Genomic DNA, 27,006 nt, shown 5'->3' with positions numbered 1-27,006 from the left:
ACAGAGCCGCGGCTGAGGGGAGACACAAAACCTCCCCTCCGGCTGAGGGGAGAAACTGAGGTGGCTGAGGAGAGACAGAGAGAGAAAACCCCGCCTGAGGGGAGGAAGAGAGCCGCGGGTGAGGGAAGAGAGCAAACCGCGGCTGAGAGGGGACAGAGCTCCGGCTGAAGAGACGACCCCGGCTGAGGGAGGGAGAGCTCGGCCCGGGCCAGGGCACTGGGGACGCTCCAGGCCCTCAGGAGCCCGCACGCTGTGAGGGACGCCTCGGTGCGGGGCAGGCAGAGCTCGAGGGAGGGACGCGAGTCTGCGCTTCTGAAGGCCCCACTGAGCTGAAGGATTGATGGATCGGGGGAGACGCTTTGCGGACAAGGCAGAGCATTTCCAGTCCTGAAGCTCCAGTCCAGTTTCTAACACAAGTGGAGCAAGTTCTGAAAATGCCCAGCGGCCCTCGGGAACAGCGTACGAGTGGCCATTTACAGTCACAAGATTGCAGTAATAGATCCAGAGTGGGACAGGAGCAAATGGAACACAGAGCTGTAGTGGGGGTGTTTAGGTTGGAGATCAGGGAAGGTTCCCCCAGAGGGTGCTGGGCACTGCCCAGGCTCCCCAGGGAATGGACACGGCCCCAGAGCTCCAGGAGAGTTTGGACACTGCTCCAGGGATGGCCAGGGTGGGATTTGGGGGTGTCTGTGCAGGGCCAGAGGTTGGACTCGATCCTTGTGGGTCCGTTCCAACTCGGGATATGCTGTGAACATATTTGAACTTCCCTTGCCAATTTTCATTACTAATTAACAATAAACTCAATCAAAGCAACTGCTGTTTAGTTTCTGTTTTTATCTGATGGCACAGCAAGGACCGAATTGGAGAGATGTTACTCTACACTCAGAGAGTGAAGATAAAAATGCATCACAGGCATTCCGGATGATGCTAATTTAAAAAAAGAAAAAAATTCTCAACATTTTGGTCATTGTAGTATTTCACTCAGGTGCAAAAGGCTTTGGAACATGAAGAATACATGGAATTCCCCAGGACTCACAAAACAGAAAACACTTGAGAAAGTATTTCCCATTGTTTTTTTTATTCCCTCCTGAACAATTTCCAATAGAAAAGGATTGTATACAAGAACACTCCTGTACAGAAATTCCCTATATCTACCAGTCTTGCTGGATATTCCAAATGTTCACAATGTCTCCAGTGTTCACTGTCTCTCAGTAAGCACAGGAATGTGTCACCTTCTGCATCTATCAAAAGTCTCACTTGGGAAAAAGTAGCATTAAAAATTTAAGCTAATAGTGGAAATGAGATGTTTACCGTTCGTGGAAGATTATTCTTCGATCACAGGTAGGACAGAAATCTTTTATATAAAAGTGTCATTAAAAATACCACCCTACTGAGAAACTCCTACAACACTACACCTCTAATTCCACTCAACACAGGACCTGCAGTAACTATGGAACACCAGACTCACCCATGATGTGACATTAAAATTCCATGTATGGGGGCGGTTTGGTTTGGTTTTCATGCAGACCTGAACTCCCTGTCCCGAACCCAAATCTGTGGGAGGCTGAAGAGCTTTGATGTGCAGGTGCTGTGCCCTGGCAGGCTCTGAGCACTCCAACACAGCACGGCTGGCTGACAACTGGGGGCACTGGGAAGGCTGAGACAGGTGTAGCTATCAAAAAAGATTAATCCTTCAAAAATACGTGTGTCAGGAAGGGTTAACTCCAATCTTCACCCCTAAAACAAGGTACATTTACTCTGAATAGGAGTGACTCCTTCAGGTGCTCTGCTGTTCTCTCAGCTGCTCTCAGCAGTGGCCAGGGGACAGTCAGGGCAGCCAGACACTGAGGGTCACTCACTCTGCAGAGCCCAGCTGCCCTGTGCAGCCAGAGCACATCCCTGCCTCTCTCACTCTGGTTTCTCAATCATCTCCTATTCCTTCTAACAAGCACAATAATCACAACCTGCATTATGTTCTCTAGCTACAGACAAGGTGGATTTAAGAGCCATCTGCACAGCTGGAATTATTAACTAAAGCTCATAAAAAAATAACAAAGGGAGAGGAATGAACCATCACACGGGAGGACACATCAAACACTTCAGTGTTAAGCATCTGAGTGCTGCAGGTACTAAGAGCAAGGTGCAAGCTTTTGCCATCAACACTTCAGAAAAATGCAGAGAAAACAGCCCACACACATTAAAGATAAAATAAATATACAAGGAAACACCTGAAACAACAAATCCTTGTCAGGTAGTTTCATAACAGTCTCTGAAGGCTTGGAGATGAGGTTTTTGTGGCCTAAGCTTCACAGTCTGGCAGATCTCTCCCCACCTCGAAGGACTCTTTGCTGATCGACAGCAGCTCACGCAGCTCTTTGTTTTCAAGCTGCAAAATCAACATTTTTGCTGAAATAGAAATGAGCTAATTCACAACTAAAGGACTATCACAGAAAGGTGCTAGTTTGTAGTTAAAAGATGCTTATCTTTAAACAGTCTCACTCCTTCACAGGTACATAAAGTTTGCATATTACAGTTTGTAATACAAGCATTAATACAGTGCTGGCACACTGGAACCACATAATTTAAAGTTTATCTTCTTCTGGCTTTATTTATTTACATATACAGACATATAAAAATAGTATGAGCGTTAAGAACTTGAAAGTAAACAATCATGTTCTGCATTTCCTGACCCTATCCCCAGATTTTTAGTGTTGTAAGTCCTTGACACATAGAAAATACAGAGAAAGTCTAGAGACCCTCAAAGCTCAATTCATCTTCAGCATCTGGCTCTGTCCTTACCTCCAACTGAGCCAGTTTCTCCTGAATTTTAAAGAATTGCTCATCATCCACTTGAACAGCTTTTCTCATCACCTCTCCCATCTCACATATTCTGTCTATTTGACTTTCAATTTCCTGAAAGACATAAAATTAATACATTCAATAAGTCCAGGCAGAAGCAACAGTCATGATTTATCCCTTCTAAATCACTTACTTCCATTTTCCTGATTTTGGATTCTCCTTCTGTTTGGAATTTTAATCCTTTCCTCCCAAGCACTTGCAAGCCTTTCTACCCTGTATACTTAAGGATAAGAATTTGTACCTTATTGTCCTTTATCAGTGAAAACACTGAATAGCACACAGCTGCTAGCAAGATAAGCCACACTGACTTAAAAGGAAATAATTTCAAGTGTGCCAAGGTCTGAGACAGCAGATTCAGGTTCATGTCAACATGATTACTAAGCAGCAAATTTTATACTGCTTTATTAGAAAAGACTAACTGAATTTATAAAAACAGCAGAAATAAAAGCAAAGAAGATTTCAAGTGTGGAGTAAACAGCCTCATTTGAGAAAGACATTGAGCAATAAAACTAAAGCAAGTAAGAGCAGAGCCTCCTGAGGCAGATTTTACAGAATCTGTCTAGATACAGCAATAATCCTCTGGAAGATGCATTTTGCTGAAGCTCAGGAACAAACACTGACAAATTCCAATACGGAGCAACAGCTCCTGCTTGAAGAGCAACGCAGCACATAATGTGACAGGGTGAAGTTTCTTCAAGTGCCCATAGTTTTACTACTGCCCCTGGAAGATAAATTCATCACAGAGCAGAGAATTCAGTTTGGAACTCCATAATTCAAATAGTGTGTAAACAAATAAGAGCACCCAGAAGAGAGCTAGAGAACACAAAAGACTTCTGGGAAGAAAGATTACTATTTTTCTAAACTATTATATTTCCAACCAGGAAGATGGCTATATTAAGAATATATTAGAAGTTTGTTACTGTTTTCCAAACGGTGAGGAGGAAAAAACTCAAGGACTTAATCTGAAATACAGAAGATTTTGCCTAGACATTGAGACAAGGGATATTTCTCAAAGGGTTTCTTCAGAGCCTTTTCAGCTTTGCACTGTCAAATTTTGTTCAAATATAAAACCTTGATAAACAGCAATTTGTGCAGTCAGGGAGGTACTGGAAACCAAATGTAGTTACACCACTTACCTTCAGAGGAGTTAAGCAACTCAGAAAACAGAACCAGTGAGTTGCCACATAGCAGTGCAAAGGAACACGAGAAGAGTTAGGCTGGCTCCAGTTCCAATGAAAAAAACTACAAGGTGTGAGATGTCACTGGGTTGAACCAACCTGCTGTTCTCCAATTAAGATAAAAATGTATTTCAAAAATTCCTAACACAATTCCTAAGTTTTAAATGGAAACTTAATGTTATTGTTACTAGATACCTAAATATGAAACAGACATCAGTTATCAGCAGCCACATCTCAGAGCTCTGAAGTCACTGAGCCCAATGTGTACAAAGAGACACTTTGGGCCACTGCACAGAATATCTGGATTTAAAAACACTAGGGAGTGAAATCTCTTAAGAGCTAAACATATACAGCTCACAGAAATTTACGAGGGTTTTTTTTCCCTTTTGTTATAGCTACTGAATAGGAATGATAATAACTTGGATATCTTTGATTTTACTGTAGAGGATCAGGTACATTAAGCTTAACATAGGGAAGCCTCCACCTGGGCTGTGAAGAGATCGTGCCTTTCAGTGTCCTCTGGAGCAGCTGTTACAACCTGTGTGCTCTGAAAGGAACAGGGGGAAAATACCTGCAAAGAGTCAAGATTTGGAGAAAATGTATTTTGGAGCACAGACGTGGCAGGAATGGAAACAAAGATTGCATGACAGCGAGCAGGGGACAAAGCAGTCTCCTGTCCCCATCCCACCTTACCCCAGAATTAGCCTGATGGACTTTCAAGACTGGTTCTGCCTCTTCACGTTTTCTCCCTTCCAGCAGCTGTAGCATCTGCTTCCTGTACTTGCTCATGATGAGTTCTAGCGCGTCCTGGTGCTCCTCCAGTGAGACCCACAGCTCTGCAGAACACAGCACGTCACGGCCACGGGCGGCAGCCGCGGCAGCAGCCCCGAGGCGCTCGCTGGGTACCAGGGCGGGACTGGCGCTGCCCCATCGCTGCCCGCTCCTGCCGCTGCGGTGGGCCAGGAGGAGACTCCTGAGCCGCGACCCACCGGGACATCCAGCGACTCTGCCACGGCCGACACAGACGCTCTTTGCTCTCCTTGACGAGAGCCTCCCGCCGGCACCACCGGGCGTGCATCCCCGCCGGGACAACCCCGCACACCGCCCAACATCCCCCGGCCCCGCCGCCGGCCCCGCTCACCCCTGTTCTCCTGCTGCAGGTCGCGGATCTGCGTGTTCTCCTGCGCCAGCACCACGTGCGGCCGCAGCCGGGACGGGTCGGGTTGCTCCGCCGCGGGGCCCGGGCCCTGCCGAGGAGACACGGGGGTCGGTCCGGCCGCCCCGCCCGGGCCGTGCCGAGACGCGGGGGTCGGGCCGGCCGCACTCACCTGGTCGGCGCAGCCCGCGCCCGCCTCCCGCATGGCGGCCACGCGCCGGTGCAGCACGGCCGACTGGTCGATGAGCGACTCGGCCGCCGTGTCGTGCTCCTTCAGCCGCTCCAGCAGCGTCCGCGCGTCCGTCAGGATCTTATCGATGGTGCAGCTCATGGCGGGCGGCGCTGCTCACCCCCGCGGCGGGCCCATGTCCCTCGCGGCCCCGCCGCCGCTCTCCGCTCCCGGTCCCGCTCCGGCCCCGCCGCCGGGCGCGGGCGGACGCGAACCCGCGGGGCCGGGACGCCGCTTCCGCCTGCGGCCACGGCGCCCCAGTGCGCAGGCGCGGGCCGGCGCGAGGCCGCCGATCCGCCAAGGGCTCGCCTGGGGGCGCCAGAGCGCCACGGCCGGGGCGGGGGGCGGGGCCGGTCTGGGGGCGGGGCCTGGGGCTGTCCCCGCCGTTCCCGGGGGAAGCTCGAAGCGCTGCCGCTCCCGCCCGTTTTGGGGATATTTTGGGGCGAGGGAACCCCGCGCTGCCCCGGCACACGGCGTCCGTAAGCCCCAGGTGGATGTTCCCCCCTCCCACGAGCCCCCCGTGCCCCCCGCTCACCGGTCCGGGGAGCCCGGGGCGAGGCCGGCTCCGAGAGGCCGCTGCTGGGCACGGGCTGTTTGCGGAGGGCCGGCGGCCCTGACCCCGGGTCCCGCTTATCTGTGCGGCTGCTCCCTCACAGCGCGATCAATCCCGGCTGGGATCTGCGGGGCTCCCATCTTATCTGATCCCGATGTTTGTCCTTTCCAACAGTAAACATCCGCCACTCAAAATAACAAGCTGTGCAATGCTGACTCGCTGCTTTGATTCTTATTTGCTAACTGAAGCTACTGTTGGTGATCCGGGGTGTCCTTGAGGCTTTGTGCCGCAAAGTTTTTTGTTCAACAGCACCGACTTCATTAACAATGTTTTCAACAATAATATTTTAGCAGGACTGCATTTGAATTGAATATTTCGAGTTTTAATCCCTATTCACACAGACACACGAGAAAACTCCAGGATGCTTTATCAGATGAATGTTTTTTATGATCCCAGAGATAATCAAGCCTGGTGCAGAAGTGCTGAACGAGATAATTTTATAAAAGCAACAATCTCAAAACATGCACACAATGCGAAAGAGAACAGGGCGAACAGCTGCAGTTGGAATATTTCATCAGAATCAGATTAATTAGTAAAGTATGAGAGCTATTCTGCAAATTTGGGAAATGTAATCCTTCCACTAGTTTGGAAATAGAAGTCCAGACCATGGTTATAACATATTTCACCTTCTGGTCATTCCCTATTTTTCATCTTATTAAAGAATACTACCAAGTTGAGACAGTTAATCAGAATTCCTTCTTCCTAATAGACAAGTCACGAACACTTGGAAAACTGGCAAATATTGCTGTGTGGACCATCCTGGTTATGGAACAAGTTGTGTAGAGATTGTCCTGTCCCAAAATGGACACATCTCCCCTAAGCCATAGCCAGTGCTGGTTTCCCTGTCCCACTCTCACCTCCTCACACGACCCCTCGTGTGCAGCTCAGCACCTGCTGCCTCTCCCTGCTCCTATCCCAGCTCCGTGCCTGCCTCCAAAGCCTCTCCCAGAGCAGCCAATTCCACAGGGCAGGCCTGACACAGCTCCGTGGAACCAGCTCTGTGTGCCAGAGCCATCGTTCCCCTTTCTACTTCATCCAACACAGGGATTTCTGTGAAAGCAAACTTGCAGTCCTTGAGGTTCCACTGAATTCAGGCACTCAATGAGGCATTTAGAGATGTGGCACTGGGAATTCCACATCAGTTGGAAGTCAGCTGAAGGAAGCTACGGTCTGGGCAGTGTAAAGGATCATTTCACTGGGATGTGTCTGAACTGCTGGCCTGTTCTGCTCTGGTGTTTATAATTCTGATTTAACACTCACTTCTCCCTGTGTCAGAGGTGCCATCCTGGCCTTCCCTGCCCATAGGGACAAGCAGGGGTAGATGAGGGCCAGCACTGCTGTACCACACTGTCATTTCAGGATCAGTTTATTTCTTCTGTGGCATTCTGGCTTCTAGGAATAGAATTCCAGCATGAGGGAGATGAGATTCTCTGACACCACTGCCACACTGCACTGAACCTGTGCTCCCACTCGGGGCTCAGCCCCTCTCCAGCAGATCTGGACACAGAATCATTTGTCCAGCTCCAAGGGACAGCAGAGTGAGTTCCTGTGGCGCCAGGACACAGAGCGGATCCCAGTAGGACAAAGCTCCTTGGTTTAAATGCTGGGAATGCTTGTCACCAAAACTTTGAGTCTGTAGCAACAGTGCTTAAACAAATCAACAGATGAGCATTTCTGAGTAGGGGTGCCTTGTAATTCATTTGGCTTATCACATCAATTCTGTGTAAACTAAATAGAATGTATAAATTTGGCCTCTCAAACTTTTTAGTGTTTAACTTCGATTTGATTAAACACTTATGTGTGTGTACAAAGTGAAAAATGGGGTTACAAGAGGTTAATGTTTTAATGCTTTTAATAACTCTTAACCACATGGCTGTATTTTGTCAAACAGAACACGGGGTTGTTGTAGCAGGAGAAGTGAAGGCTGGATAGCAGAGTATTGGGACACTCAGAACAACAACGCTGCTGCAGAGCCCAAACTGCTTCCAGGCCATCTTTGGAAAATCAGAAATAGTATTTCTGTGGTGGGATAAATACATAACAGCTCTGAATACAGCTGAGGAGGCTTTTGCTAACAGTAGGAAAATCACCAAGAAAAGAAATCTAGATGGACCAAAAGTGAACAAAATTGTTCAGGGGACAGGAGCACCTCCCCTATGGATACAAGCTGAGAGAGCTGGGGCTGTTCAGCCAGGAGAAGAGAGGGCCTCACAGGAATGGAGAACCATGACACGGGGAAATGGGTTCAAGCTAAAGGAGCAGAAATTCAAGTTACATATATGGAAGAAATTCTTCCCTGGGAGGGTGGGGAGGCTCTGCAGAGGGTGCCCAGAGCAGCTGTGGCTGCCCCTGGATCCCTGGAAGTGTCCAAGGCCAGGTTGGAGAGGGCTGGGAGCACCCTGGGATAGTGGAAAGTCCCTGCCCATGACAGGAGATGGAACAAGATGGGATTTAAGGTCCCTTCACACCTAAACCATTCTGGGATTCTATGAACAGACTGGTATCAAATGGCAACCTCTGTGAGAGATGGAGTGACATCTAGATATTGGAAATAGAGAAAAGAATAAAGGGCAAATTTCTAGGATACTTCTTGGATTTTCAGTAAAATGATATTAATTGTAAGTGTGGTCAGCACAGGTAGAAACATTGTGGCTCAGTGTCTGAAAGCACAAGTCTTCCATGGTGATGCAGCAGGGCACAAGCTTTTAAAAACGGAATGTGACAATTGTTATTTCCATTACAAGACCTTCCTTCAAAACCCAACTCTTTCAGCAGCTACAGCTGTTTAAAATGCAAACCAGCCCCCTCTCACACCACACACCCCAACACTTTCTGTCTGCTTGCTTTTAAAATTAAGTGGTAGTGTTAAGACAGCTCTCAGCTACTGTCACAATTTCACTGGTATCACCTACAAAGAAAGTGTAGAACAGAGCTCACAGGCCAGGAGCCCAAAGGAATCCTCCTCTTGCACTTCCCAGCCCATACTTCAAGGTAGATTAACGTGGCATAACACAGAGTTGTCCCATGACAAAAGTTATTACCAAGAAACTCAGTCTTATTGTTCATCCTAATTATCCTGCTTTGATAAATCTTGAGAAGTCACCCACTGCACCACAGCACTCACATTTATGAGTCTAATATTCTCTCTACTGTTAAAACAAATGTCCTCAAGATGGAATCCAGGCTGGAAAAAGGAAAAACATTATCATTGATAAATGGATACATCCAGTTAGTTCAGTCTCTCAGCAGCAAGACCACTGCTGATAAAATGCTGAACAAGGGATTCCACAATAATTATTTTGTAATGCTTAATAGAGAGTGTCAAGATCTGCTTTATGGCAATCAGGTCATGGCTTCCCTTTGCTCTACCTACAAAGTACAGTCACTGCAGTGCTTGTAGTTATGAGTATTCTCTATGAAATACCAACTCTTGAGATTGTAATCAAACTTAATGGATAGCTTTGCTTTCTTCCACCTTGTGCCTTGCTGGAGCATTTTATTAACAAATCTCGGTCTTCCAGCCAAGGGGAAACAGATTTGGCAGAAGTTACTGAAAGGGGGATGTGTCAGGAACTTTATGAAGGTTGAATGGATGGATTTATTTTACCTACTCTGCCTTCAGACACTGCAGATTAAGAGAATAAACAGTAGAGAAACAGTAACATTTTGTGAGATTTTCAGGTGAGTTTAAGGCAGTCTGGCTCTTGGACTGAAATTTGACATAATGTTTAGTTCTTCAAGACTGGCCTTGTAAGAAAATGCAAGGTGAAACTATCCAACATCTTCATGATTAAGAAAAAACCAGTTTTATAAAGACCAAAATTATTCTTCCTCTCTGGTACATTTCATCATTTAATCCCACAAAAGCATTTAAGAATTTAACAAGAACTTCCATCTTCTGAGTTATTTCTCATCCAATTTTATCATGAGGATTTGTCTGATACATTTGATGCAAAACAAAGAGTATTTCTATTATCTCCCACTAATGAACAGTTCTCTGCAGTGCTAAATGGGAGCTGTTCACAGTGCAAGGTAACACCAACAGGCAAATCAGTACTCACAAGGCTTTGTGCTGCTTCTCATCCAGGACTGAGAGGTTCATCCACACCCTTGAAGAACAATCCCAACAGTGCCAGCATTCCTGAACCTATGGAAGATCGATAAATAATAGAAGAGAGGGGGAACAGAAAACCTGAGGTTTTTTCATGAGTTCCTCAACAAATTGGAAAGGAAATCCAAGGTCTCAGATCACAAAACTTTTGGCATGGATATGTCTGTCAGTGTATTTTATGCCTCTGAACCATGATATTTCTCTGACACAAAAATGGGTAAAGATTAGGTTGGATCATTTTGATCCGTGATCTGTATTGTTAATACTCAGCTTTCTTTAATATTGCTCAGAACAGTTTACCAACAGGGGAGATTTAACCCTCTAATGAAATAATCATTATTTTAATGTAACCTTTAACTCACATAGAACAACAATTACTGTAATTAGCAATTAGTTTTCTGAGGGCTTCAGTCATTTAGTATTTGACTCTTGCTTTCATCATTTAATGATTTACAGTAATGAGCTGGAACATCACTATTTTGTACAGAAATGGCCAAAATAGTTGTCCAGGCATCCTTGCCCTCATGTGACAGATTTCAGATGGCTTGGGGAGAAGTTAGCCAAGAGCAATAGACAATGCCATCACTTCTGCTTCAGTTCTACTGAAAAACAACAACCAAGTGACTGCTGTGCCTTGCAGTCAGGGCTCAGTAGCTCTTGGAGGGCTGTTACTTTGCTGAGATTCTGCCCTTTGTTTGAGTTTTGTTTGACAAATGCTTTATAAATGAGCAGAAGAGGTGGTTTATGTTTCATTAATGAGGCTGATAGTGGTTAATTACTGAAGTTACGTAAACAATCCAATAGCAGATCAAGCCAAACGGGTCATTTATGTAGAGAAGATCCAGCTGGAGTAGATGCGATTTCCTTTAACTATTCGGGTACCAGATGAGTCACAGACATCTGGAATCTCCAGTCCAGATGAACAAAGAGCTGTGCTGACCTTGAAAATGAATTCTCTCAGCAGGTATGGATCCAGGGAAGCTCTTCCTGCATCTCCAGCCCCCTCACCCCTCAGACCCTCGGAGCCATCTCCCCAATCTCCACGGGGATTGCCTGCCCAGAGGCTGCACAGGTGCTGCAGCAGTGTCCAGGGCAGGCTGCTGTCACCAGATCTGCTTGTTTTCTATGGAAAACACGTGGTGTCCCTTATTCCCCACTTCAGTGCCACTTCTGGATGTTGGCTCACGGCATGGACTCGATCAGCTCCTAGCTCCAGGCCGTATCTGTGGGGGACATTTTGTTTACTTACTGCTAGTAAAGCAAGCTCGGAGTCTGGTATTATTTCCTTTGTCACTGAAGTGCCTCTGGGCATGTCACTGACCAGAGACTTCAGCAGTGTTTTACAGAATTGATGTATGTATAGAAAAATAACAGAAAACAGAGCTGGAAGAGAGCTTTAAAAGTCCTTTACAAAAAGTTCTCTTTACAAACCAAAGCAACTCAGAGAAAACAATTCTTGAGTTCAATCTGGTTGCCCAAACTGATCTTCAAAACAGCCAGCGGAGAAGATTGTACAAGGAACTCACTCCAGTGCTATTTTTACCACAGTAATTGCTTTCCCTAGTTTGTAATTTAAATCTCCCTTACTCCTAAATAACCTTTCTGGTTTTTGATTATTTACAAGCATGGAAAAGAGTTTATTTTCCTCTTCCTTGCAGCAGTATTTTAGGTGACTCAAGTGTGCCCTCAAGTCTCCCATTTTTGTCATGCTAAGCTTTGAACAGGAACAGTAATTTGTTAAAATAATGTAAATATCTGTATTTACATAAATATATGTATTTAGCCAGTCACCTGGTCTGAATCACTTCATGATTATGCAAAATAATTTCATTACTACAGCATGGGAGTTAATTAACCTTGGGCTAATACTTAATTACTGCAATTAATTTCTACTACAACTAAGTTTTTTATAGTTATTTTATAAGCTTATTTATATACTGATCTTAGAAACTGAATTTACCCTGCAGCCCAGCAGGCTTTATAAACTGAGTAGAATGGGGATTTGATGCCTTTTAAAAACCTGGGCTTCAGGCTTAAGCCCCTTGGAGTAAACAGGCTCTAAATACCCACATCCTACAGCTAATTTGAACAGCTTATCCGTAAGGTGCCTTCTATCAGAAAAAAATTCTAAAAATAAAAGTCCGTAGCATTTAAAATCTAACCATAATATTTCACAAACCTCTGCTTGTTTTTCCAACTTTCATGAGAAAAGTTGGATGGAAAAGTCAATGGGATATTGTGAAAGAGATACTTCTGTGAAAAAAATATTTGTTTTATCAATTGTAAAACCTTCAGTTTTGCTACTGAAATTTTTTCGACAACTTGGAAAGTTTCTGTATGAGGCTGCTTTTACCAGAAAGACAAGTGCTGATCGTAATTAAGCTTAGGACATAATTATCTTCATCTCTGCTGCATAATCACTGTGCTCCAGCCCCCCCATCACCACATGTGATCAATGCAGGACGTCTGAAAACTTAGAAAACCCCACAATATGCTAAAATAACATTTATCAGTCAATGCTGTTTGTTCTTGAAAGACTCAACCATTCCACTGCACAGACAGATTTCTAAATGCACATGGAAATAAGCAGCCTTAGGGCTTCTCTTCTCTGGAAGCTATGGGATAGAAATATGTCCCTCTTTTGAAGGGTGATGGCAGTTTATCCACGAAAACCTACGGCCCAAAAGAGTATTTTAAATACTTTGCTGTAAGTTACCCAACAGAAAATTATATTTTCCTTTTCCCATCGAATTCCATGCAGTGTCCAACAGAAGCAGATTTTCCTGAGGTGAATGGAGAACCTGTCTTACACAGAAGGTGAGCTCCTCCTGCACTGAGGAGATCTGCAGCCTCCTGGGAGCATTAGAACAGCGTGCTACCAAACAAGAAAATTCCCTATCCAAAAGGTCACATCTACCTAGGAAACAATGAGAACATCAAATTGCAATGTTAATTTATTAGAAATGACTAATGGAAATAGTGGGGGTTTTAAGAATGAAATTTTGCTGAGTTGATGGCAACATGAACTCAAGTTCACTGAGGTTGTCAATGAACTGAGTGTGAGCCTGGTGTGTGCTGCATCACCACAGGGGTGTCTGGACCAGAGCATGGAGGACAAGGTAAATTTTTGGTGTTTGGAGGTCCTGGCTTGATCCAGCCTCTCCAAATTAAATTATTATGTCATGTAAAAACCTCCAAATAATACTACTGCAATCATTTCCCCGCTTTGGGAATTGAACATTTTCCATCACCACCCCGACATGTCAACGTGAAGCAATCAAAAATTTGGAATCCTAGCAAGAAAAGCGGAATCTTTGTGCTGGGCAGGGAGGACTCTGGGAAGCAGTGACGTGAGGGTCCCCATGGCCTCTGTCCCTGATGACCCAGTTGTGCTGTGATTTATGTGGGCTCGCAGCTGCCCTTGCTCCGACCCCAGAGGAGCTGTGTGGGAAGTTGGTGTCTCGGAGCCGCGGCGTGGCTCTGCCGAGTGTCTGGAGCCCGGGCTGTGCACACAAACTGATAAATAGGGAAAGGCCTGCCCGGCTCCAGCTGCAGCAGAGCTGGGACCGGCGCTGCAGCCCCACGGAGCCGGCACAGCAGCTCCCTGCAAGCACCGTGAGTATTTCATTCCCTTCTCTGCATGCTCTGCTCAAGCCATACATCAATTTACCATGTGAAAATATTCCAGGCACTGGGCTTTTTTTCCTTCTTTATCTCCTTTTTTTCTTTCTTTTTAAACATCTGGCTAAATGAAAGCGGCGAACGTGCACTTTTAAATCTGCTATTCTGCTGCCAAGGGTTTGTTCCAATAGTACTTCATTTGACACACAGAGTGAAGAAAAACAGCTTTTAAATTCAATTATTTATTTGCCTTCCCAAAAGTACCTGGAAAATTGTGAGTTTCAAACAACCTCTAACCTCTTATTTTACAATGTATAAAAATTATGCCTTTGAAATAATTATTCATGGAATAACAATTCTAAAGGAAAATTTCAAGATAATTGCAATGCAGTCTATTAGTGAAATAAGCTAGTTCCCATGATGATTATTATATGACCAGGAAGGAACACATTTAAAAAGAAGAAAAGTGGAATTTCTTTAAAAAGCAGCTTTTGGGAGCTTCTTGGCACATTAAAACCAAGAGGAACAGAAAAGCATTTAATAATGCATGTAAGCTGCATACATGATCAATCAAGTTATCCTACAATCTCCCCTGCAAAATCATTCTTTAATTAAGCAGTGATTACTGAATTGCTTGAGTGAAATTGATTAGATCAGCTGGCATCACACCTACTTGGCACTGATTATGCTTAGTTACTTTTTTTTTTCAATTTTTGGTTTAAATTGTCACAAATAAAAAAAATAAGCTTTGCTTTCCGGCTGCAAGCAAAAGCACAGTGATTAAACCCGAGCCTGAAACGTGCTCTGAGTTCCACTGTGTGACCACTAGTGTGCCCCAAGGTGTGCTGAATAGATGGTGAGGACCTTCAGCTTGAGCTCCTAAAATTCCCTGTAAACAAGAAATTTCTCCATGACTCAACTGTCAAAATATTTACGATAGCAGCTAAAGCACTGCCAGTACCGACCTCAGGGCTCCCTGTGGCCCTGCTCCATGAAGGATGTTTTGTATCTCAATAAATTTGATAAGTTGATGATATGTTGCTTTATGATATGGGGTTTTATAGCAATAAAAATGATAAACCCCACATCTTTCACCATAAATAGAAATAAATAGATGTACAATTCAGATTCCAGTCTGAACGTGTACTTTCTATTTATGGTTCTACTTTACTTTTATCAATCAATGGCTTTTTTTTTTCTTTAGCAGATTCCATTTTTGATAAATTGTCAGGTCTTTCAGTTGGGACTAAGAACTAAATTTCTGCATGAGATGGATAACCAAGTCTTGAATCAACACATTCTGGTTTATACTGAGTGTTTGTAGTTCAGAAGATGAGCACTGGCAAAACTAAGCCTGTAAAAGCACATTTCAAACCTGAGTGTAGGTCACCTCTCCCAAAAACCACCATTCCCCTCACCTGGTCAGGACTTCACACATAAAAATGCCCACTAAAGAAGGAAAATCAGGAACATTGTGCTTTATGCAGATAACATTTTCTGTCAGCTCAGTCTGTGTGACTGAAGGCTCCCACTCTATGTGTGTTACTGCTTGGGATGCTACTAAATAAGTCATTAAAAAATTCATCTTTTGTTCTCAGTTATTTCCACTTTTTAGGCTAAAGACCTTTATGCATCCTCTCTGGGGATGTATTTAGATTTTTGCTTCCTTTTAAAGCACTCATGCACAAATATGTGGTTATACTGGGAACACATAGAAAAAAGAAAAAGGAGCACAAAACATTTTGTTTTGGGAATGGCACAGCTGCAACTTCCCCAAACATCCAAACCTGTTGCTCCATCCTTATTCCAACTTTATTCCAGTTACTGTTTTGGACATTACACCTGGGCATGTCTGGTTCCTTCTGTCAGGAGCTTCACCGTGCTGGGCACGTGCAGAATTCCCTGGCCTGGCAAAGGGTTCATGAGTGTCTGTGTGGGCTGGGGAAGTGTCCTGCAGGTCAGGGCTCAGTCCCATGAGGTGTGAGGGGTTTGGGATGGCCACGGAGCCTTGGGGACAGCAGCACAGGGATGAGAGAATCCCAGGGACCGCTGCACTTTGCAGGAGCCCTCCCTGCTGCTGCCTCACTCACCGGGGGGAGGCAAAGGTTGGAAAACACGACTTTCACAGTCAGCTCATGAAAAATCAAAACTTGCCTGGCCTAGGAAATGAAGTTCCTTCCTTACATATCTTATTCTCTCCTTTCTTTTTTAGTTTTTCTTTTTTGCTTTAAAAAGCCCAGTGCTTTGCTTGATCAGGAGAATAAGCTTGTCAACACTAAATTCTCAAATGTCAGAAAATGAAACTCTTAATGTTTACACATAAGTCTCATTCTAAGACAGTAGAGCATTCCTCAGATAACCATTGGATTTACTATCCCTGCTGTGCTAACATCCTCTTAATTTATGATTTCAGTTTACAAAGCCTCAGTCTAAGCTGGAAATTTTGTGGGTGCAATTGGTTACTGCTATAGCCATAAAATCAGTAAGAAGGGCTGAATCCTTTCTCATACAATACCTAAGCTGAGGAAACTTTGCCTAAGGAAAAGCTGCTTTCAAGATTTAGAACGTTTAAACAATTGACCACCTTACATTTGGTACTTCATACTCCCAATATACTGTTTCTATTAGACTAGATCAGTGTAATTTTTTAAAATCTACTATTCAATTATTACTCTTATTTAAGGAAACCACTGGAATTCAGAAACACATTTCTTCAGCAAACACACATTTTTGGGAAAAAATGTAGACTTTGCCCAGGCCAAATTGATCTAACTGATAAGACCTCATGATTCAGTGACTTATTTTGCTCTCAAACAAATATTTACTAGCAGAGATAACAAACCCCCAGCATTCCAGCCTCACTGCATCCTTTCACCTTCTGCTGACAGCATGAAGAGAAAGTGCTCAGCCCCAAAGTTCTGTCCTCAGTTTGGGGAAGGGATGTGTATTTTTCCAGACAGGACTTCAGATTCCCTGGGGTGATCCATTCATTGTCTCAGCTGCACAAAGTGCAGGTATAGCACAAACCCCTTCCTTCAGGGAAGGTCTTTAAATCCAACTTGTTGTAAAATCTGTAGAGAATCCTGTTGCAGGAGTTGGATTTGCTGTATTTTCCAAATCCTTCCATGCCTTTTTCATCTTGTTTATCCTTCCTGTCTGCTCAGGGAAAGCCTGTGAGTGGTTCACAGGCAAACTGTCTCTAACAGCCCTTGCTCAGTGGGCAGCAGGCTCAGCAAAGGTTTAACCTGTGGCCACATCCCACTCAGGCAGAGGGACAAGGGGGCAAGGAAAATATTCCTACTTATTCCTCCAATGGCTACTCTGTTAGCTCTCAATTCTAAGCAATACCAGAGGTTTACTGTAGGTGTGTAAACTCAAACCCAGCTTCTGCCACTGTCCATACAGACTTTTTTTCCCTTAAAACTCTTTTAAGAGTTTTTAGAGCATACTTTTTCACAACCTCTATCTAAATTTGAATTTATAAGTCAAATCACTGAAAAATGAGGTAAGTTTTGAACTCCAAGCACAGCAGCTCTTCTCACCATGTCACTGTGAGCTCTCAGTGCACTTTGTTATTGGAAATGTCAGTGAATCCAGCCAGGAGCCCAGGCTCCTTCAATGACCAAGGGGCAGTGGAAAACTCTTTAGAGGCAGCACATCCTATAGGAAATCAATATTTTGGTCTTCACTAAAAACTTTATACTGCTAAAGGAACACAGGAAGTGTAATTCAGGCAGTGCTTAAGCAAGACAAAGTTGAGTTTTACTGCATAAATGAGTACTTACATGATGAAGAACAGATATTCCATGCTGGCCTTTTCATGCTATTTTCCTTGCTTCAACTCTGCATAAAAAATGAGTAAAATAAACTCATTAAAAGCCCATTTTTTGTGCACAAATAGGATAGCCCCATACTACACTAAAGCAAATGCTCCAATTAATGCCCAAAGTTTATTCTATCCAGTGAGGCTCCTTTTAACCTTCTCTGGACTAGAGAATTTACCAGTGATTAGGCCAATACCCCCACTTGATTTTGTGTAAAACTCAGAGCAAAACATTTCTAACTATAACTTGGAAATTTAGGGAAGAGTTTTACCCTGAATCTGTAATATCAGGACACTCAAACAATTTGTAGCCTCGTTGAGGGTGTTATGTGACTTCACACAGACATCTGATTTTTTTATGATCTGAAAACTCTGGAGTTTTCTGGCTCCTTGTCTAACCCTACCCAGCAATTCTTTCCCATGGGACGTTTCTCTTCCTTTCCCCTTTCCCCAGGTTGCTGTTTCAAGGCTGCTGTCACAGAGTGGATGAAGCAGTGCAGCTGGGAGCAGAGCATGGCCAACACGTTTGTCACCGTCCCTGACGGGTACGGCCTCCCCGAGCCCATGCAGTACTACGGTGAGTAAAGCAAGTTTGGAACTCTGGAAATGCTGCAAAATTAACTCCTCTGGGATTTTTTTTTCTTCATTTTAATTTATCTTTAAAGCACCTGAAAGCTCTTACCAAGCTCGTATTGAAAGTGTATTGAAATCTATGGCTGTGTGCTCATAGAGACTTTTGAGCACAATGTGATTATTCTGACTTTTATTTCATATAAACATCCCCAGTGCTGTCTCCCTTTGACCTGCATGGAGAAGATACAGGTTTTATTACAGTATTCCAGATACATTATAAATAGATAATGTCTGTTCTATTATCTTATGTAGCTATAATTGCAATAACTAATTTTATTCTGGAAGACTAAAGGCAGGATCCAAAACCCACTAAAAGGGAAAAAACCTCCAAACTGTTTTAAAAAAACCTTTCCAATTTGTTTTTATAGAGAATTTAATAATCCCAAAGGAAGAATGAAACATGATGCATGTTGCACAGGCTTTCTTTGGTATAGCTGTGTGTATTTAAGGGAGGCTGGATAAAATTAAAACTCAACATACAGAAAAGCATGAAGAAACTCTGTAATTCTGTACCTACATTTTACTGAACTCAAATCTCATAACTGTAAAGACACACGTTTGGGAAAATACTAAATAAAACAAGTCTCTGCTTTTTACTCCTCTAAAGTTCAGCTTTAAGACTCCTGTCACAGTAATTTTTAGTACTCTCTGATTTCTACACAGCTTTTCTCAGACCCCTGTGCAACATTTTCAAAATAATACCTGAGACATGTACCAGTAATAAACACTTCAATCATTAAAAAATTCACTTATGAAAGATACTTGACTGTAGTGTGGACAGCTAATAAAAACAACCTTTAAGTGTAAGATCTGAAGGCAGCTGTGCCATCAATTGGCAAGTGATCTTCAATTATCTACTAACACTAGCCCACACGATATTGCTCAAACCATTACTGAGCCATTTTTGCTACATTTAAGATTTCACTGAAGAACATTACACGTTTAAACTTAAATAGAATGTGTCTGCCCCTCTGAAATGTGTTCCTCTAATATTTATGCTACTAAATCCATCAAACATTTTTAAACTCCGGAGCAGCTGATGTCGAGATATTCTCCAGTCCTTTACTTTGCTTTCGATTTCCCCCGGCACAGATGTTTTACCAGAGCACATCAACTACCAGCTGCAGGACCCGGATTTCCAGGCTGCCCCGTACTGCCAGTACTCAGCAGTGCCAGTGCCGGTGCCAGTGCCAGCCCTGCAGCCCCAGCCTGCGCCGTCCCCGTCCCCGTACGGCCCCTACAGCCTGGAGCCCCCGTACAGCGACGGGCCCTGCGTCGGCAGCAGCTGCGAGCTCAGCAAGGGCCCCTTCCTGGCTCCCCATGGAGAGGATGGGGGGTTCCAGGGGCTCAAGAGGCCCAGGCTGAACCACTCGGTGAGGCTGAAGGGGCAGGAGGAGCTGTGTGTGGTGTGTGGGGACAAGGCCTCGGGCTACCACTACAACGCCCTGACCTGCGAGGGCTGCAAAGGTGAGCGAGGACACGGGGCCTCCGTGCAGCCTTCCACAGATCTGCCTGGGGTTTGAGCTGGTCTTATTCCAGTGGCTTCTAATTTATCTAATTAGCCCACTATCTAACACACTTAGTCCAAATTCACATTTTTATAGCATTCTTTGAAGAAATATTATCACAGTCCATATTTAATATGAGCACTTTAAGCATCTCATTTTTGCTTCGATGACTTGTTAGAACAGTGTCAGTTTAAGCAGATACTGGTTTTCTCATGAACATTTCTTAGAGATTTACTTCAGTGTTATTAATTTCATTTACTATTAAAATTGAATAAAAGAAAGTAGTAATTACTTGCTAGTCATATTTTAACTTGTTGGTATTTAACTTGTTGGGAGCTGTCTCATGAGGGGCAGCTCTGATCTCTGTTCCCTGTGACCAGGCACAGGGCCCAAGGGAGCAGCTGGAGCTGTAGTGGGGGTGTTTAGGTTGGAGAGCAGGGAAGGTTCTTCCCCCAGAGGGCACTGCCCAGGCTCCCCAGGGAGTGGGCACGACCCCGAGGCTGCCAGAGCTCCAGGAGAGTCTGGGCACCGCTCTCAGGTGTATCCAGGGTGGGATTTGGGGGCGTCTGCAGGCCCAGGGGATGGACTTGGTGATCTTTGTGGGTCCCTTCCAAATCAGCATATTCTGTGATTCTATGTATGGAAAATGTCAATTAACACCAGTCATAAAGAACCAGGCATAACTATATCTTTAAAAAGCAGTTTTGAAATCGAGGTAATATTTCCATTTAAACATCCCAACCATTCAAACCCGGAGGACACTTTTAAATCCCTGTGAGACAAAGCTCCTGAGATTGCTGCAGCCATCCCCTGCTCCCTTTCCCAGGCTTCTTCCGGCGCAGCATCACCAAGAACGCCGTGTACCGCTGCAAGAGCGGGGGGCACTGCGAGATGGACATGTACATGAGGAGGAAGTGCCAGGAGTGCCGCCTCAAGAAGTGCAGAGCTGTGGGAATGCTGGCAGAATGTGAGTGCTCCTTCATGCTGGGTTCTTTCCTAATCGCCGTGGATAAAACCTTCTCCAAAGTTCACCCCTGTAGGCTGTTGGGGGGGGGGGTCTGTGGAGATCCAATGGTCCAACCTGGGAAGCTGCCAACCTTCCCAGAGAGAGGGTCCCACAAGGGGCTGCCTTCCAAGGGGGTCTCTGGCAGATCTCTGGTGCTGGATAAACCTCAGCAAGCTGTGGCCTGTGGCCACAAGTGATCAGCCCTCAGTGAGATCAGCTCAGTGATTTCAGCTCTGCCTGGAGGCCATTCCAGGTGAGCTCGGGGACAGAGAGACAGAAGTGTCACATGGCAATTCCACTGAGATTCCTTTATTATCCAGCAGCTCTGTGAAGGGGGCCAGGGATGACAGCTCCCCTGAGAACTGGGGGGAAAACTGGGGTTTTTATGGGGGAAAGCAAGGGTGGTACCAAGGGGAAAGAGCAATGGGTTACAAAGGATTACCATGGGTAGCAGGGCATGGTGGGATCACTGAAACCTTTGGGATTCCTCACCATAAGGGAGGATGTGCCCACCTAAGGGGCATCTCTGCAGGACAGTTGAGATAAACTAATCACAGCCCATTCAAGGGAGATCCCATTCCAGGGTCATCTGTCCAGTTCAGGGCTGCAGGCAGAGTTGTGCCAGGCCCAGGCCCAGGCCCATTGGCCTCCACAAATCCCTTCCTGATGATACTGGTCTAAGCTTCAATTGGCTGTAGGAAAATTGACTTTGGAGATGGTGGCATCTGTAGCATCTTGGTGTGCAGGAGCCAGCAATGCTTGGGAAGTATCCCCTCACCTTGAGAGAACTGTTGTTCAAAAGACAGTACAAGAGAAAAAAGGAGAAGTACTACCAAGAGCAGCTAAATATTCTGAGCCTTGTCAGGACAGCAATGAGCAGATCAGATGAGCTTTAGGGTTTGAGGGAGAAAAGTTAAATAAAAATGACGTGATGGGCTTTGATGAAAGATTCTGATGCCTGTGTGTCACAGAGCCACAAGGACAAAGGTGACTGCAGACCCTCAGGCCTTTGGTGGCTACTGAACACCAGCTCACCTGATAAGTAACACACGGCCACATTCACCAACAAACATAGTTCATTATAGGTGACAGCTTCTGTGATACAAGACTGGAGTTATCTCTAACAAATGATGACTTCAGACAGTAATTAATTGAATACACAAGCACTGATGGCCACTTCACACCTCACAGGTTTGCTGACTGAAGTCCAGTGCAAGTCAAAGCGACTCAGGAAGAATTTCAAGCAGAAGAGCAGTTTCCTTTGCAATATAAAGCTGGAAGATGAGGGACTGAATAGTAAGCAAGTGTCATCTACAACAAGATCTGGAAAAGTGGGATATTTTTCTATTTAAAATACCTCTTTTTATCACTTATTGTTACTCCAAGTCGTTGTGACTTGACTGGTTTATTTTTTTAGCAGATCCCAGAGAAGATGGAACTTACTCCAGGAGAACATCAGCTTCTTGACCACATTGTAGCAGCACACCAAAAATACACAATTCCCCTTGAGGAAGCCAAGAAGTTTGTAGGTATCCAGCACACCCAGCCTGCATTGCTAAGTCATTGTTTTCGTGTATCTTGGCCATATCCAGTGTCCAAACACTCTTTTGTGCAGCTACAGGAAACTGCAAGTCCTGAGGAAAGTTTTCTCCGCCTGTCTGAGACAGCTGTTGTTCACGTCCAGGTGTTGGTGGATTTCACAAAAAGACTCCCAGGTGAGTTTCCTCCTTTGGGGAACATTAGAGGAATCAAATCAAAATGATGGTGTGAACCAGAGAAAAATACAGGCTCTAAGAAAAGGCTTTAAACTGATCCTTTGTACTTCTAACTTGCCACTTGCTTATCATGAGAACAACCTAGAAGCTTTCAGTTCAAAACTTTGCTATTATTGGATTTCTTCTCCATTTCTGACATGGACTAGAGGCATTTTCTGGAAGCACGTGGACCCCAAAATACCACCTTGAGGGAATTACTATCTCACCACATTCTCTGAAATCCAATTGAGTCTGATTTATCATTATCACCGAAGGAAAAAACAGATGTTCCTTCAAAGGAAAAGGCAGCACAAGAGGGACTATCCAGGTGTTCTTATTCATATCTTCTTTTCATAAAGAACAAGGGAACATGCAATTAAATTCACTGCATTTCAGTGTAAAGTTGACAAAGTAACATTTGACAGGGAGGGTGATAATTTTTCTTTGTAAAACTCACTGACAAAGGTCAATCACCATATCTAAAGCAGGTATTTGGTACAATTTTAGCATCTCTGTGGGGCAGAGCTGAAGGAAGGGGTGAGCTGTCTGTTTTCTTGTGTTACATATCCTGCTTTGATCAGGTTTAAGAAAAAAAAATCACTAAAGTTCCTTTGCTCTTGAATTACAAGTGCAGACAATGAGCTTGTCAAAAGATGAACACGATTTCTAAAAAGAAAATAATACAACAATCAATGGAGTGTCCACAGTCACTAAACAATGCAACAAATTTATCAGGTGTTAGGCCATGTGATAGTTATCAGATATTAGGAAGAATGTTTTGATAACATCTTGCTTAGTCCCAAAATTTTTACTTGTATCTTCCTGTGAATCTTTTAACACTGAAAACTACCCCCTCCTTTTTCCTCTTTTTCTTTTTTTGTCTTTTTAATTGTATAACCCAAGTCTTTAACTATGGCTCCTCCTTTCCAGTAAAGGCATTTATAAAAAAAAAAATAATTTTCACATCATGTTGGGAGCTTAAAGGCAGCCCCAGCCTTCCCTGATTCTGAACATGCACCTTTCTCTGCAGGGTTTGAGAGTTTAGCCAGTGAGGACCAGATTGCTCTGCTGAAAGGCTCCACAGTGGAGGCGATGTTCTTGAGATCAGCCCAAATTTACAACCAAAAAATGAGCGAGTGCCAGCCTTCAACCAGTGAAAGTAGGTCTGAAATACTTGATTTGCATCGTTGTGGGGTGGGTGGATAATATCAGCTATATTAATTACATATTGTGCTAAATTTAACACAAGAGACCTTGACCACTAAAAAAACACAACCAAAGAACTTGGAGCTAGATTCCAAAAAGGGTTTTATACCTTTTTCTGGGAAAAATTCACACATTTTCAGCAATGATACAGACAAATATTTAAGATCACTTTAAGCTTGACTGGGAACTGTCATCTGCCTTGTTCCAGGTCATGTAAGACTTTCTGATCACGGGACATGTTGTCATGTTCAAAACCTTGATAAAAACAATATTTATTCCATGGAAATGTGTCATAATAAAGAGAGGCCAACTTCTACTACTACTACAGGTAATGGAGGTCTCAGAATCTAAATACTGTGAATCTTTTACTTTACTGGCCTTATTTTTATTACATTGTTATATACACTGTCACTATGGCCACTGCTCCAGCTCCTTTCCACTCTTCTTTCTCTCCTCTCCCTTTCCTTCTCCTCTCCCTCTCCCTCGAGCTGCTCTGGCATTACCTCCTCAGCTATTACACACTGGCATTACATCCTCCTGGCAGGAGGAGGTGTGTTCATGCTTGCTTATATCCCTTGAGTTATGTATCCATTCAAAGCTCCACTGTACAACTGCCACACAACTTCTGTTATTATTTTGGAAATTAACATTGTTTTCATGAAGTTAGTTAACTATTTCATGCAGTGGAACAGCCCCGAGCCTTAAAAGGTTCACTGACTCACAGAATTACAAAATCACAGAATGGGTGAGGTTGGAAGGGACTGCAGTGGGTCACCTGGTGCCACCTCCCTGTGCCAGCAGGGTCATCACAGAGCACATGGCACAGGATTGTGTCCAGAGTGTTCTGGAGTATCTCCAACGAGGGAGACTCCACACCTTTTCTGGGCAATCTGTTCCTTCACAAGAAAGAATTTCTTCCTCACGTTCAGGTGGAAGTTCCTGAGCATCAGTTCCTGCCCGTTCCTCGCTGGTCCCTGCTCAGAGCCCTTCCTGCAGAAGGGACACCCGGGGCTGAGGGTCCCTCTCAGCTGGGGCTCCTCTCCAGGCTGAGCAGCCCCAGCTCCCTCAGCCTTTCACAGAAACATGGAATCGCTTAGCTTGGAAAAGCCCTCTAAGATCATGGAGTCCTCGTAGGAGAGGTGCCCTGGTCCCCTCACGCCCCCCACAGCCCGGCCGGGCCTGCTCCAGGAGCTCCGTGTGCCTTGTCCCGGGCAGCCCCGAGCCGGACACAGAGATCCGGATGGATCCAGGCAGAGTCACCCACTCCCTTCAGGCAAAGATGATTTGCGGCAGTTTGTGCACTGAAATAACACCCTTATTATTCTGCACGTTTGTTGTGGTATTTTTTTTAACCAAAAAAATGTTGATTTTATTTTCCATTTTCAAGGCATAACTGAGGAGTTCATCACCGCCCTGTTCTACTTCTACAGAACCATGGGGGAACTCAAAGTGACCGAGACCGAATACGCTCTGCTCGTAGCAACAACAGTGTTCTTTTCAGGTAAGCCGGGAAGGTGACAACGAGCTGTCACTTGCCCCGGGGCAGCTCCCATTTGTCCCCTCAGGGGCGGCGGCGCCGACCGGACCCTGAGGGGCGGCGGCGCCCGGAGGGATCATGCCGCTCACCGCGCTGTCCGCGCCGCCGCTCTCCCGCAGACCGCCCGCTGCTGAGGGACAAGCGCCATGTGGAGGAGCTGCAGGAGCCGCTGCTGGGGATCCTGTACAAGCACTCGAAGCTGCAGCACCCGCGGGACCCGCAGCGCTTCGCGCGGCTGCTGGGGCGCCTCACGGAGCTGCGCTCGCTCCGCCACGCCCACGCGGGGGCGCTGCGCGCGCGGGACGCGCGCCTGGCCGCGCCGCTGCGCGACCTGTGGGACCTCCACTAGGGGGCGCCAACGCCGCCGGCCCGCGCGCCCCTTCCCGCCTCGGGTGCGCGCCGTCGTTTCCCGCCCTTTTCGCCCTCCCTCAGCGGCCATCGTGAGGCGCCGGTGCCGCCGTCGGTGTCGCTGCCGGTGTAGGTGGCGGTGGCGGCGGCGGCGATGTCGCTGTCGGTACAAGTGTTGGTGTCGGTACCAGTCTCCGTGCTGGTGCCGGTATCGGTTTGGGTGCCACACTCAGTGCCGGTGCCAGTGCTGGTGCCGGCGTCAGTTCTGGTGCCGGTGCCAGTGCAGGTGCTGGTTGTTGCTGCTGATGTCAGTGTCGGTGTCGGTACCAGTGTTGGTATTGCTGCCAGTGTTGGTGTTCCTACCAGAGTTGGTGCTGGTATCGGTACCGGCGGTGATGTTGGTGTCGGTGCCGGTGTCACGGCTTTTCTCCGGGCCTACCCAGAATAGCCCGGTTCAGGCCGCGCCGGGCAGGGCCCGCGGCCGAAGCCGGCCAGCGCTCGGGCACGGCCATGTCGGGGCAATGGTGGCACCGGGCGGCCCTCGGCTGCGCTGGAACGGACGGGGGGACACCGGCAGGGACACGGGGACACTGCCGGGAGCCCCCGGGGGGAGTCCTGACCCGAACACATCCCGCCCGGTCCCAGGAAGTGACCAAGGCCAGGCTGGGCCGGACTTGGAGCAAGCTGGGATAGTGGAAGGTGTCCCTGCCCATGGCAGGGGGCGGCACAGGATCAGCTTCAAGATCCCTTCGAACCGAACCCAATCCATGGTTTTGTGTGTAAGTGAAATTTGCTGAACTCATTTCTCTGCAGACTGCCAAGATTGGTGCTGGAGGAACATCTTTGACTTTAATTTCAAAGACTTCTGCTGTTATCCTCTATCCAGACTGAAGGAAATCATCTTCTCGATCATCTGCTCTGTGTTGTAACTGCACATCACCGATTATAAAGCCACGTTTGGTGTGGGTCATCCAGCAGTGAGCAGTGCCCCACTTGGATGTTTGTACTGGCAAGTCCTGCTTACACCAGACCAAATCTGCAGTGAAAACGTTCTGTCACCACACTGAGTTATGTGAATTAAACAAATTATTGTTTCCTGTTGAGGTTCCTTACAGAATATGTTTAGATTCAAATGTGCTATTCTGACAGGAGATCAGTTACACTATCCTATTTTTTTGTGACTTGAAAACCCTTTAAAATGGCATTTTCATAGTAAAACATGGTCAGATGTGGGAGTAAAGAAAAAATAAATATCAACGACTGGACTTTAAAGAAATAATTTTGCTTCCTGAATCCTTTGTCATGCACCTATGCACAGACAGGCAGCAGCTCATGAGTTCTCATCAAAACCTTCCACTCTGCCACAGCCTATAAAGCAAACTACAAAACACCAGTGGTTTGAAAAGCCACTGTGAAGTAGGAAG

At 45.5% G+C, this 27,006-nt stretch overlaps 2 protein-coding genes across 7 annotated transcripts; one reads left to right on the top strand and one right to left on the bottom strand.

The window, feature by feature from the left end:
* Positions 1-1,061: 1,061 nt before the first annotated feature.
* Positions 1,062-5,660, bottom strand: SIKE1 (suppressor of IKBKE 1). 5 transcript variants are annotated; one of them, XM_088180592.1, is made up of 6 exons: positions 5,366-5,660; positions 5,179-5,284; positions 4,731-4,873; positions 4,522-4,608; positions 2,800-2,913; positions 1,062-2,406 (listed from the first exon to the last, which is right to left on the bottom strand). In XM_088180592.1, the coding sequence occupies exons 1-6, from the start codon at positions 5,522-5,524 to the stop codon at positions 2,395-2,397; spliced, it is 621 nt and encodes a 206-aa protein (XP_088036718.1). In that variant the 5' UTR covers positions 5,525-5,660; the 3' UTR covers positions 1,062-2,394. The 5 variants fall into 5 exon arrangements, with proteins under 5 accessions (XP_088036718.1, XP_088036717.1, XP_088036720.1 ...); XM_088180591.1 differs by having other exon boundaries at positions 1,062-2,386; XM_088180594.1 differs by lacking the exon at positions 4,522-4,608.
* A 7,938-nt stretch (positions 5,661-13,598) lies between these two features.
* Positions 13,599-26,852, top strand: LOC106851065 (bile acid receptor-like). 2 transcript variants are annotated; one of them, XM_014872789.2, is made up of 11 exons: positions 13,599-13,761; positions 18,045-18,167; positions 19,316-19,690; positions 20,558-20,698; positions 21,929-22,068; positions 22,158-22,262; positions 22,353-22,452; positions 23,522-23,650; positions 23,906-24,025; positions 25,085-25,198; positions 25,354-26,852. In XM_014872789.2, exons 2-11 carry the CDS (start codon positions 18,077-18,079, stop codon positions 25,581-25,583), a joined length of 1,545 nt encoding a protein of 514 aa, XP_014728275.1. In that variant the 5' UTR covers positions 13,599-13,761; positions 18,045-18,076; the 3' UTR covers positions 25,584-26,852. The 2 variants fall into 2 exon arrangements, with proteins under 2 accessions (XP_014728275.1, XP_088036313.1); XM_088180187.1 differs by having other exon boundaries at positions 22,155-22,262.
* Positions 26,853-27,006: the final 154 nt, after the last annotated feature.

The sequence above is a fragment of the Sturnus vulgaris genome, chromosome 29, assembly GCF_052056855.1.
Source record: "Sturnus vulgaris isolate bStuVul1 chromosome 29, bStuVul1.hap1, whole genome shotgun sequence".
Lineage (NCBI taxonomy): Eukaryota > Metazoa > Chordata > Aves > Passeriformes > Sturnidae > Sturnus > Sturnus vulgaris.
The sequence above is the reverse complement of the archived record's forward strand: the minus strand, read 5'-3'. Positions and strand labels throughout refer to the sequence as shown.